This window comes from Eulemur rufifrons, chromosome 23, assembly GCF_041146395.1.
Source record: "Eulemur rufifrons isolate Redbay chromosome 23, OSU_ERuf_1, whole genome shotgun sequence".
In the NCBI taxonomy this organism is placed as follows: domain Eukaryota; kingdom Metazoa; phylum Chordata; class Mammalia; order Primates; family Lemuridae; genus Eulemur; species Eulemur rufifrons.
The window spans coordinates 9,469,932-9,483,867 of record NC_091005.1 but is presented as its reverse complement, the minus strand read 5'-3'; the positions used below and the strand labels follow the sequence as shown (position 1 = coordinate 9,483,867).

Below are 13,936 nucleotides of genomic sequence, written 5' to 3'. Positions count from 1 at the left end.
ATTGGACTGGATGTGGTTTAATAAGCCATGGCTCAGGGCCAGAGTGGAAGCTCCATGCATGGGAGGCTGTGGATCTGGGTGTTTCCTTGGAAGAGGCTGAAGTAGCAAGTATCTGGAGACAGGACTGACAGGTGAACAATTTATCTGCAGAGGTGTGGTTGCTGATTTCTCTGTGCTCTTGTACATAGTTCTGTTTGTGCTGAACAGATCATACCATCATTCATCTGCTCAGACAACAGTCTCACCATTGTTTGAGGACAGTGTACATATTGGAGGTACATTGACACCTATGTATCCCCAGGGTCCAACCCAGACCTGGCACTGTGAAAAGTTATTGCCATGTGAAGGAACAGTCAAATAAAGAAAGCTTGATACATATTTTCTGCTCTGAGACAAAGGGAGATTAACGTATGGGCCTTTGATACCAGAAATGACATTACATTATATTAAGCATCTGTTTATCACTGCCACTTTGCTCTAATCTTCCCTCAGGTATTTTAGCTCATGCAAAAGAAAAATGGAAAACAAAATCTCTCTCTCTTTTTACGCATTCATATAGAGCATTTATTCATAGTCAGAGATGACACTGCTGACAGTGTTATTTCCTGTATGTGTTGATGTATTTTATTCATCTTAATGATTAACATTTAAAAATATTACAGTGAGAAAAAGACTGTCTTAAGGATTGAGTAGAGCACAAATAGTAAGTTCTTCATCGTACATGTTCTATTTAATCATCTTATCATTTGAAGATGATTTAATTACTTAAAGAAATAAATAATCACTGAATGACTGCAAAGTTTAAGGTCTGGGGCCTCGAGTTGGATTCCTATAGTACTTTTGGCCATGAGACCCTAAGAATATGAAGCCTGATTGTATATCCTTAAAAAAAAATGGAATTCACATCTAACAAAGATTATTTTCAATACCAAATACAATTTTTGAGCTGAGATGATCCTTGGAGGTAGATCATGCAATCTGAAGATTATGAACAGGGATTCTCAGAGTTTGGGAGCCAGGTAAACTAGTCCAAAGCCAAAGATGGGTTCTCCTGTCACGTAAACTTGAATTTGAATTGCAGTATTGTCAATGATTTAGGGTGCACTTGGGTGAGTTACTAAATGACTCTGAGCCTCAGTTTCCTCTTTGATAAAATCTGAGTGATATTTACATACAGTTGTGGTGAAAATGTAAAAAAATGGCATTTACCAAGCCCTGAGAATACTGCCTGGGACTAGAAAAATCAAGTACCTCGCCAAGAACAGTGCCTAATTTTTTTTTTTTTTTAATTTTATGTAGCCCATGAGTGATGGAACCAGGATTTGGACCCAGGTTTGCCTAACACACAGGTGGTGAATGATTTTTTCAATTCCACAGCTGAACTTCCGTGCCCCTCGATTTCTCCAGAAGCAAAGAATCAGACCTACATTGGAGCAATTATGAAATTTCCACTCACCTTTAGAGAATGCTGTGGTCCTTGATAAGGGCCCTTCTTTGCTGCATACTTTAACATTTGAATTTGGTGTTGGAGAGTGGAAGCAACATATATAATAACCCTTGTGCAGTCTCCACTGTGTATTTTGCACCTGAGAAGAAGTGATTGCCCCAAGCAGATGCCTTGCTCCAAGTGCAGAAATCAGGGAAGAAGAATTGTGATTCAATAATTCTTGTTAATGCTTCCTCTCCCCCGTTCTCTGTGATTTCCACCGACATGGCATAATTCCTGTGATTTGATTTGAAACGAGAGACCAGCTCGATGCAGAGTGATGAGATCTGAACGGGGAATAAAATATCCTTGAATTAATTTGCATAATGGAATCTCATTGGTTACAAAGCTGTGTTTGTTAAAGGGGAAACCAGAGCCCCTGAGCTCACCAACAAGGGAACTTTGCAGATACAGAATGGGGTTTTGAGTTCTGGTGTGGGCCTTGGTAATATTCTTAATGTAATGATAACCTGTCTTCAACTGTAAATTAGCTACCTGGAAATGAAAAGAACAGGTCAGCCTGTCTGAGCCTTCTAGCTCTGTGGGGAGGAGAGAGCTGAAAAACCAAATCTGCCTGCTTTCTGCTAAGCGTTTTCGTCTTCCTTTCTCTACCCGATAACAATTTCCAGCAGGAGTCCAAATATACTTAAACACCCATATATGTCATTTTCTTTTACAGAGACAAAAGCAGGCACAGCAAGAGAGTTTTATACTCAAGGCTCGGTAGCTTATGACAGGCTATCGGCTCTCAAGATAGAGGGGTGAGCCTTCCCCTTAGAGCTGGTGGCTTTGCAAATCCATTTTCCTGTCATGTTATTACTCCTGTGACTTTCAACAACATTTATTTTTCCCTCCAAGCAATATGCTCCCATCATAAAATAAAGTCCTCCTGTATGTTTTAGTGAAACCCCAATGCTTAGGCATCCTGGCATACTCCTAAAAAGTGCTTTAATGGAAGGATTGTTCAAGAACTGCCTTGGGGACTCTTTATTAAAACCAGTTAGAACATTGATATATTTTCCTAATTATTACCAACGACAGAGTCTTCTTAGGAGGGCGGCCTCCTATTAATTTTCGTGTGAGGTTCCTACAAAGTCTCTACCACTGAATATATCAATCAGTTCTCTAGATACTACAAGAAGCATTTCTTTTAAAAAAAAAAATCTCTGAATACATCTTTTTTAACCTACACATTTAGAAATTTTGAAACCGGAGTTTAAAAATAAAAAGGAAAGATTAACTTTTGTGTAATGTGTTGTTTAAGGACCTGGTCGTACTATATGTTATTGATGGTTATTGATGGACTGAAGTAGTTACTTCTTGTTCATCTTCAGTTTGGTCATTACTATAAAATGCTTTTCCTTTCTCTTCTTGGTTTGGTTAATACTTTTTTTTTTTTTTTTTATCACAGTCTACCCTCTCTTACCCTAGTACTGCTAAAATTTAAATTATTATCATTGGAAGGCTATTGTGTGGATATGGAGAAATGTGTGTAACTTTGATCTGCAGCTGTGTCCTCAAGAAGTAGTATCAGAATTGTAGGAGATGGGGAAGCAGATTCTGGAACCAAACATTCAAGTTTCAATCCCAGCTTCTCCACTTGCTGGCTCTATAACCTTGGGCAAACTACTTAATCTGGTGTGCATCCAACTACTTACCTGTAAAATGGAAATAACAATAACACTACTCTGTAGGGTCATTGTGAAGATTTGAATTAGTGAGCTTAAAGACAGGCTATTTGAAAATACACAGAACAGAAAAAAGAAAAATAAATGAAAAAGAATGAAGCATGCCTACAATATCTAGAAAATAGCCTCAGAAGGGCAAATCTAAGAGTTAATGGCCTTAAAGAGGACGTAGAGAGAGAGAGAGAGAGAGAGAGATTGGGGTAGAAAATTTATTCAAATAAATAATAACAGAACTTTCCAAACCTAGAAAAAGATATTGATGTTCAGGTACAAGAAGGCCGTAGAACACCAAGCAGATTTAACCCAAACAAGACTACTTCAAGGCATTGAATAGTCAAGCTCCCAAAGGTCACAGATAAAGAAAAGGTCCTAAGGGAAGCAAGAAGAAAGAAAAAGAAAGTAATAACATACAAAGGAGATCCAATAGGTTTGGCAGCAGACTTCTCAGTGGAAACCTTACAGGCCAGGGGAGAATGGCATGACATATTCAAAGTACTGTAGGAAAAAAGCCTAACCCTAGAATATCCAGCAAAAATACCCTTAAAACATGAAGGAGAAATAAAACCAAGGGATTTCTTCAACACTGAGACCTTTCCTACAAGAAATGCTAAGCGGTGTTCTTCAGTCTGAAAAGAAAAGGACATTAATGAACAAAAAGAAATCATCCGAAGGTATAAAATTCACTGGTAACAGTCAAGTACACAAATACACAATACTCTACTGCTGTGATTGCAGTGTGTAAACCACTTATATCTTGAGTAGGAAGACTTAAAGGCAAAGTTATCAAAAATAATAACTACAACAACTTTTTAAGAGAGAGATAGTATAAAAAGATAAAAACAACCAAAAGTCAAAAAGCAGGGGTGTGGAATGGAGTTAAAGTATAGTTTCTTTCTTTGCTTGTCTGTTCTTTGTAAGTAAAGTTGGCATTTAAAATAATTGGTTGTAAAAATAATGAGTCATTTCTCTTAAAGGCAAGTTTGTTTTGCTATTCTTTCTAACAGAAGAAAATTAATAATCTCATCTTTATAACAAAGAGTGAAGCTTACCATTTATTGATCATGTGGAAACTCTTAAATTCATTAGTATTAAGCTTCAATTTTTTTTATAAAGGCAAAAAAAGTTGTCATCTAGTTTCAACACTTCTAGTGTCAGAAATAATTGTGCTTTACAGCAAAATGGCAGCCAGAAAAAAGAGGTGCAGAAATATCAACTTTAATTAAACTCTTTCTTCCAATACACTTCACAGTTTATATGCAAGAATAATTTATCACCGTGTGAGTAAAGGCTTAATACTTGGCATGGTGCAAGATGGGCAGGGATCTTGCCGCACCATATGCTCTTTCCTTTCTCTTTCGTCTTCTTGAGTTTCTACAGAGGCAGTGTCAAGTTTGTAGGTTGTGGTTCAAATCAGACATTCAAATTTTGTTGATGGTCTGCTTTCAGCTCAGGTGCCAGACATATAATTATGAATAAGATATAATCACTCCCATTAATCAGTTTCCAGTCTAGTTAGGAGACAGTGTATGAATCAGAAGCAATGCCCCTAATCCCTTACCAAAACCTAACCATGAATATAAAGCCAGAAGCCCCTTGTAGACAATTTCACCCAAGGGCTTCATTTTATAGACAGTGAGACAGACCCTCCAAGAAGAGAACCGATGAGGTCCAATGATAAGTTAGTGGTAGATTTCTTGATCAATTCTGGAGTCCAGAAATCTTCCCATTGCTTCATATGGCCTCATTGCAGGATCTAACCCCTCCCAGGGCCCTCTCTGTGCTCTTTCCACATAGTCAGTTTCACTTGCTAGAAGCAGCATTTGATGTATTATTAAAGTGCCCCAGTCTGAGGGTGAAGCTGTTAAATGATGACACTGCCTTTTTAATCTTTTTCTCTCTCTTCCACATAGCCTTTTACATATTCTGAAGTGTCTGTCTGCAACCAGTACTAAAGGTTTAAACTGCCTTTTCCTTGAAAAGAGACTAACATAATACCATCCCAAAGTGTTATTGAGGATAGTGGCGGACACCAGGAATTAACTGCACATCCGTGGCCTCCCCAGATACCATTTTGCCATATTACAAAGGAAACAAAAAGGCTTTGGTTGGCACAGTCAAAGCCCATCAGAAGGGAAGAGATCTGTACCAACAAATTAAGATTCCACCAATTATTTTATTTTCTAGACTGCTAAGGCCAGATGGCTATGGTATCCCAAGTAACTCTTGTTCCTCAATTCCTCTCTTGGAGAAAGCACCTTGTCACCCTCTTCTAGGCATTTCCATTGGAAAGGCAAGAACACCTTCTTTTGCTGAGTGAGACCTGTAGGCGTGGATTGTAGGAGCTCTGGGATAGAGGAAGAAACCCGATGCTCAGGCACTTTCCCACTCTGTGTTCAGCCCTATATGGGTGCAACAGCTGTGGTCATCCTCATTGTTCACATGAGACCACGGAGGCTCAGAGTGACTGATCAAGATGCCCAAGGTCACCCAGATTTTAAGATATGCAAGGGGTATTCCGATCTACGTCTATCTAATCTCCAAGTCTAGGTACCTTCCAAGATGCCACGATCTATGTTCCCTCCTTGCTGCTCCCCTCTTCCCTGCACCACTTTATACAAACCAGGTAGCAATGAATTAGGTGATGACAGGTATGCCTACAATGCTCAGTAAGCTTTCCAGGTTTGTTTAGGCCCTGGTGCTGAAACAAAATGCCATCCTCCATATGGACATGCCATCTTCCTGCAAAACATCTTTCTGAGATCCCATCAGGTTGGTGGTGGGGTGATGCTATGGTGATGGTGAGGTCATCTGGTTCTGGGAGGCAGGACTCCAACTGGGGTCTGGGTGGTGCTCCAGAGGGAGAAGATGGTTCTCCAGAAAATAATGTGGGTTCAAGGTGAGGAGAGCAAGCAAAGGAAGTTTCTTCAAGAAGACTGAAGTTCGCAGTGCCGGAAAGACTAAGTCCAATGAAGAAGAGTAGAATCTGAGGCAGGAGTTAAGGACAGGAGACAAGAACCAGAGTGCTGGAGAGAGGACGGGGGTGCCTGTATGTCGGAAACTTGTTCGGAATGCGGAAAGGCAGGAGGCGGTAGTAGCTCATCCTTATACTTGGGGAGTAGCTGAGTCACAGATGGGTGCTGGAAGAAAGACCTTCGGGCCAGTTGGTAGGGCAGGCTTTTGTATTTTATTTTGCTTCTATGGGTTAGAGAGTGCTCGTAAAGCATCCTTCATGACAGTGCCAGGCTAAAGTAGGATCTTTGGCTTCTTGGGTGGATCTCTGACCAGACAACAAATCTTTCTCCTTGAATTGATGAGCTTAACTGAGTCACCCAGGAGATCTTGACCTGTTATTTCTCCTGTAAATGTTTCCGTGGCCATCAGTAGCTTCTTGGGATCTGCCTGTGTCTCCCTCCTGCAGCAGGGTCCATTACCTGCCTTCCTCCTTCCTTTGTTACAGTCACGTGGAGGTCTTGGGGCACGCTATGCTTCTGACAACCTCTGGGCTTTGGGACACGTGGTTCCTTAGGCATGGAATCCCATCCTCTCCCTTCTTCTTACAGCAAGCTGACTTCAGGATGGAGCCAAGCATCCGTCTTCTCTCTGAACTGCCCTGCCCTCTGTCATCCCCAGTGTGGCTTACGTGTTCCTCTTCTGATCTCCCATAATGACCTAAGTTTTTCTATTACAAAATGTATACAAACATAGTTTTGATCAATTATAATAACAGATAAATATAGAGTGCTTCTTACGTACCAGGCATTGTGCTAAGAGACTTACATGCATTACTCACTTAATCCTTGTGACTACCTTGGATACGTCTCTTACCCCATTTTGTCAATGAGAAAACTGAGCACAAAGATGTCAGTTCCTGTCCCCAAAGCCCCTAGCTGCCAGGTGGTAAAGCGGACACTCAGACCTGAAGCTTTGCTGAACAGAAGGGACGTGAGGTGGGGACGGAGTTCACAGCCAACCTAACCTCTCTCTCTGCTTGCAGAAGCCGACTGGGGAAGTGGGCAGCTCTGACGTGATGAGCTCAGCGAACAGAGACATTCCGTCCCAGGAGAGGTCTGCGTGACGCGTCCGGGAGGCCACCCTCGGGAACACCACCGCAGGGTTGGTGGAAGAGGTGACAGCCGCATTCTCCTGTGCCTACCACGTAACCAAAAATGAAGGAGAACTACTGTTTACAAGCCGCCCTGGTGTGCCTGGGCATGCTGTGCCACAGCCAGGCCTTCACCACGGAGCGGCGGAGCCACCTGCGGCCCTCCTTCCACGGGCACCACGAGAAGGGCAAGGAGGGGCAGGTGCTGCAGCGCTCCAAGCGGGGCTGGGTCTGGAACCAGTTCTTCGTGATAGAGGAGTACACCGGGCCTGACCCCGTGCTCGTGGGCAGGGTAAGGCTGCGTCCGTTCAGGACTGAGTGCTCTGTCCCTACCATTGGAATAGCAGTGTATGGATCCCCCCCCCCAAAAAAAAATAATCTAAGTGAGAAAACTCTAGTGAGCTGACCATCCAGTGAAAACCCAAAATCATTGTATATACATCCTTCCAATTTTTTTTTCCCAATTCATAGACTTACTGATGTTGAGAATGTTTCTTCCATTTTCCACTTAATGCTATAACATGAAAACTCCATTTTTAATGGCTGCTTAATAGCATATTGAATGGACATAGCCATAATTTATTTAGCTATTCCCCAGCTAGAGGTATTTCCCTAAGCACACCCTAACCTCAACTTTGGTGCCTCTCTTTTGTGTTCTCATAACCCCCGGACTCTTTTATTCTATCTTTCCTTTTTGTATTGTATTATCCATGTACCTATTTATTCTTCTGTCTCCCTCATTAGACCCCAAGCTACTGTGCGTCAGGGACAGTGTCAACCTTGTGTCCCCTGGTCCTGGTACTAAGCCTGGCTTAGAAGAGATGGATAAATGCCTGTCATAAGGATGGATGTGGTTCTATCCCCGTTGCCCTGGAGATGGGAAACCGTAGTGCGATGGCTTTAGGTCCCAGGTTCTGCATGCTCTGTGTATCTCCTCCAGAAACGTGCAAGTGTAGAAAGGGAGGACAACATATTTTTGAAAAACTGATCATGCCAAGATAGTTTCCCATAAATAGGGGAATAGAGTAGATGTCTTGTTCCCTAAAAACTTTTGATTGGATGACATTTAAGGTTGAGTGCTTTAAGATGCCCTAAAGAAGTGAAACTTGGCAAACCATGGACTTTCAGATTTCTTTTAGGAAACAGAGTCTATGTCATGCTGTGGGATGCAGAGAAGGAAGCCGTCCATCTTTGGAGTTAGGAATTGGCTGTGCATGCCACAGCAACTAGATCCCTTGATAGCACTGAATCATTTCCGAAACTGTTCTGTGTTTTTTTTTCTTATGTGTGTGTGGAACCTAATAAATATCCTTGTCTGTTGTGTAGATCATCTCTGTTAGAAAAAAAGGAAATTTATATCCAACTTTGAAGCCCAAAAACCCAGTAGAAAAAAATAATGAGGAATATGTTTTGTAAAATTTTCAGTTACTTAGCTGATGATGAAATAGATCTGTTTATCTTCCCAAAAACTTGCCGAATTGACACGTAATCTATGAAGGTCCCCAGAAACTTTCAGTGTCTGGACATTCCCATTAAAATAAGCACTTCACTTATTTATTTATTTATTGGTCCTAATTCACAAGTCTGAGCTGCTAACTTTTGCCGGGTATGGAAGCTGGGAAAACAGACAAACACACACAAGCCTCCCTGGGGATGGGGGTCGGGGCAGGGACCTTGCCTTCTTTGAGGAAATTTGTATGAAGACTGGGGCAATTCTGTTCATCCATTGTAGACCGTCAAATAGCTTCATATTTCACTCAAAAACTGCTTTATTCATAAGAAATGTGTGAGCTGTAATTTCAGGGCAAAATATAGCTCGTCATGAATAACAAATTCTGAAGAAAGATTTGCTTTTCTTCCCCTCCTCAAGAAGCACTGTGGACCAAAAACAAATAGTCTTTGTGATTTGTACCTACAGGTATCCCCTGAGCTGAAATATCTGGTGTTTCATTGAATCACTGCAAATCAATTAGATGTCTTTTGGGAAATCGAAACACTAGAAAATTTTAAAAAGCACTGCCTTTAGTCTTGCTTTGTGACTCTGGGTAAACGCTCTAGGCCTTACTTTCATAGTAATAATGAAAATTAAAATAGTAATATTATTAAAATGGCATTAGTAATAAATAATAGTGCTAACGTTATTGATATTATATGGCATTAATAATAATTATTGTTGCTATTATTTTAAATGCCATTTGAATACAGCTCTTTAGTTTACAGTGTGCTTTCTTATGTAGTGGATAGAACCAAGGGCTTTTTCTCCCCTTGGCTTCTCTTGGAGCCTAAGAGGATGGTGAAAGTAATGCTTACCTTTTCCCACAAAGGACATGGTGAGGACCAGGGAACTCAGATTAAGAGAACATCTGCAGAAACTGAGGTTGAGCAACAAGGGAGGGTGAGGAGTTAGTTTGTTGCTACAGAAGAATCAGATGTGGTCTTTAGGAGTTCCATGTTAGGAAACACAGAGCAGAGCCAGGGTGGCAAAGCAGAGGATTAGTATGGTAGTTAGGAGGCCTGGATCATTTCTTGGGCCTGACAAGTGTGGATTTAGGGGAGTATCATCGTATCTCTAGGCTTTTTCAAAAAGGGGAGAAACTCAAGGATATTAAAGGCTGTTTCTGGGGCCTAAGGAATTGCATATACATCCACCCATCCCACCCACCCCATCCTTTGTGGTTAGAAGAGACGCTTCTTCCAGACAGACCACGTCCCCACATCCTTATACCCTACGTGCCACACAGCAGATCTTCTGGGAAGGTCTGATACATTGGATGATTTGTAGAAAAAAAAAAAAAAAGCCTGGGAACAGCCTAAGTGTCCTTTGAAAGAGAACTACTCAAAGAAATGATGATAACATTCTTACAGTGGATCAGGAAGGGCCACCTGAATGTACTGTTAGAGGAAAATGGTCAGATGAAGAACGATGTTCGCACTATGGTACTTCATTGTGTCAAAATACACAAGGGCATGTAGGTATCCGTACAGACATTCTTGCATGTGCATGGAAGAGAATATCTCTTAGAGGATTCAGAAGCAGCTGGTAACAGCCATAGTCTGAGCAGAGAAAATGAAGGAATGGTTGTCAGAGTATAGAGAGAGACTTCCTTATTGCATAAATCCTTATCTATGTTTTTAGAAAATATGCATACATTTCTTTCAGTCTATTAACAGATATGTATATGTGCATATATTTTGTATGTGTGCACATATATGAAGAGAGGTGGAGGGAGAGCATGCATCTTATAATTAAACAAAATATTTTTGAACTCTGCCTTCACTGTTCCCCAGATGTGTGACCTTGGCCAAGTCAATCACCTTCTCTAAGAGTCCATTTCTTCATTTGTAAAATACGGGTGCAAAGATCTCCCTCTCGGGATGTGTGTATGTGTGTGTGAGCAGTGTGTTGTTGCAGTCAGCTTATAAGTGAGTCTCTGTGTCCCCACGGCATCCCTCGTGGAATCACAAATCTCCATTTCTCTTTTCCTAGCTTCATTCAGATATTGACTCTGGTGATGGGAACATTAAATACATTCTCTCAGGTGAAGGAGCTGGAACCATTTTTGTGATTGATGACAAATCAGGGAACATTCATGCCACCAAGACATTGGATCGAGAGGAAAGAGCCCAGTACACGCTAATGGCTCAGGCAGTGGACAGGGACACCAATCGGCCACTGGAGCCACCGTCGGAATTCATTGTCAAGGTCCAGGACATTAATGACAACCCACCGGAGTTCCTGCACGAGACCTATCATGCCAATGTGCCCGAGAGGTCCAATGTGGGTGAGTACACCGAGGGAGACCTGCTATCTCCCAGGCCTGGCCTTTGTGTGTCGGGTGGGCTAATATTCCCATATTCCCAAATCAGGAAGTAGAGCTTATTCTGTTTCTTCTATGGCGAAATAAAAAAAAAAATTAATTTGTGTAGCTGAAGTTCAAATATTTAAAATGGACTTGAGGTTTTTAAATTTAAGTATATAAAATATGAGGACGAGTGGAAGAATGGGAAGGACATGATTCAATCTGGGTACTCACGGCCTTTATGCTTATCAGCTGTGTGAGTAGGAGCCAGTTACATCTAATCTCTTAGCCTTGGTTTTCTCCTCTGTGAAATGGGAATAACAATTTCTGGTCTTGTAGATTTAGGGATGATGCCTCCAATCACTAGGGCATATTGATGTAAGTAATAACAGCGGTAATATTTCTTGCATATAGACATCATGGTAATGAATGACTTGCATGCACTATTTTATTTAATTTTTGCAATAATTAATCTTTGCAGTGAGGTAGTTCCAATTTGTCATATTTTATAGATGGGAAACCCAAGCCAGAAACAGTTTAACTAATTTACACAGGGTCATCTGAGCTGTTAAGTGGACCCAGAATGCACACTTAACCACAACATTATGTCACCATCTATTAATTCAGAAGGAGGTCTATCTTTTCAACGTGCTTGAAGACACCTTGCATTGCTAAAGGACAGTTTTCTGAAGGATTTCTTCAGCTAACCAGCTTCTCCTCGCAAAAACTTTCATTTGGCTTTATAGAATGCACATAGTTGTGGTCTTTTGAGAAACATTCGTCGTGTTAAGAAAGTTTTGTCTTTCAGACGGTGAGCAGAACTGTTCTGGTCAGGGAATGAGTCAGATTAGAAGAGATTTAGAGCTCACATGAATTTAAAGATTGTCAGAGACAGACCACCTATTTTACAGATGAGAAAACCAAGCACCAAGTCTGGGAATCAATCTACTCAAGAAGGTTAGATGTGACCCTAGAACCCTAAGATCCTTCCGATGTGCTAATATAGAGCCTTTTATGCCAGAAAACAGTGCACTGCTTCTCCTCCAGCTAAAGTCGAGTTCTGTTCATACTTCATGAAAGCCAGGCAGAGGCATTTCCCACTGTTGGCTCTTCCCTCTTCCCTGCCCAGTCCTCAGTTCTCTCGGTACTCACATGTGGATTCTGATGAGAAACAACAGATATCAAATAAATTCATATATAAGAGACAGCAGTGTCAGGAATTGCGGTGGGGGGGGGAATGAGTGGAAAGGCAAGTCATCAAAAAGAATAATCCAGGGGAATTTTCATTGTCCTTACCTTTGGGGGCTCAGGGGTGTTTAGGGGTAACACCCAGCCCTCCTGTTACGGCATAGGAGAGTGTAGTCTTTGCTGTCAGCCAGTGCTGTGAGTCCTGGCTGCACTCCTGACCCGCCGTGGAAACACCCACGACTTCTGACTCCTTTCTAAGTTTTCATTTTTTCATTTATAAAAATAAGGATAATGTATGATTATCCTTATTTAACCCTGTGATGAGGGTTAAATCAAATACATGTAAAATACAAAGAGTTGAAAAGCACTTAGCAGAGTTCTGTAAGTAAATTAAGCATAAAAATTGAATAATTTCCCTAGCCTTGCCACAATGATATTCTCCTCTTAGAATAGTGCCTGACACATGGGAAAAGCTCAAAGAAGCCTATTTCTACGAAATAATGAGTTATAAAAGAGTAACTAGAAAAAAAGTGAGATTTACTTTTACACCGCACAGAAATCACTGACAGTGCTGTAAATTAAGAGGTGACCGGAGGCTGTATAAACTGGCTCCCTTGCTCCCTCCTAGAACCTTACCCTTCTGCTGAAAACGTCACAGAAAGAACTTGAGTTTTCTTGCTTGCTGGATCAGGGTTAGGCTCCTGACTTCAGCAATAACCAACTTTGTGAAATACATTTGCAAAACTCCATATCTCTCACACTGGGTTTCTCACAAGTACAGTGGATATATTATAAAAAAAATACCCTCTAGAAGGATGCTGGCAGAATACATGAAATGTGCCCCAAACCATGTCTGGCATAGACACATTTGATAATTACTGGTTTTCCTCTTCTACCTCCTCGTTCCCCTCTCTGAAGCCCAACACACCATGCTCCAGATACTTGTCACTTGTGACCACCCAGGAACAGAGGTGGCTGTTTTTAGGAAAAACAAAACCCCATCTTTCTTCAACTCCCTGGTTGCCCTTCATTCTGACTCATGAATGCACCCGTTAGGTCTCACCAGATGTCTGCTGGTGGTTTCTGTTGTCTGACTATCAGACCCGTTCGAGGTGGGAAGATGCAATTTTCATGCCAGTAGGGAACAACATTCTGCACAATATTTATAGCCATAAATTAATTAAAATGTAGTATTAGCAGCAATTTTATTACATGCAAAGCAACAATAAAATGATGTATTTATTGCCGTGTTACAGATGGAAGATTGCACTCTGTCCTTTCATGAAAAGCAATTTATCATTAATTATTATTTATTATACTCTTCGGGAAGATTTTTATTTAATTATTTGATATACTGAACACTTCAATTACCTGGATTTTAAAATGTTTTTGCAATAATGTTCACATTATTATTTTAACCTCCAAGCATAGGAGGATGTACTATGAATATAGAAAGTCTATTTTTAAAGTATGGGAATTAAAAAGAAAAGAAGGAAGGAAGGTGGGAAGGAAGGAAAGAAAGGAAGAATGAAGATCGTTTTGCATCTCAACTCCAGGGAAGTGAGAGCATGTTGAATAATTGTGGGGACTTCTTCAGGGCTTAATTTTAAAATGACACTTTGTAAACAAGAACATAATTTGAAAAGCTGAGGGGATGTTGCTAATGAATTCA

General features: G+C 40.9%; 1 protein-coding gene across 2 annotated transcripts in view; it reads left to right on the top strand.

Annotated features, from left to right (window-relative positions):
* Positions 1-13,936, top strand: part of CDH11 (cadherin 11) — a 135,936-nt gene that overhangs the window by 83,022 nt on the left and 38,978 nt on the right. Inside the window, exons 3-4 of one of the 2 annotated variants that reach the window (XM_069497878.1) lie at positions 7,169-7,568; positions 10,764-11,058. In XM_069497878.1, coding sequence (XP_069353979.1) covers positions 7,341-7,568; positions 10,764-11,058 — 523 coding nt within the window. In that variant the 5' untranslated portion in view covers positions 7,169-7,340. The remainder of the gene's footprint in view (positions 1-7,168; positions 7,569-10,763; positions 11,059-13,936) is intronic. The other variant, XM_069497879.1, reaches the window with a different exon arrangement.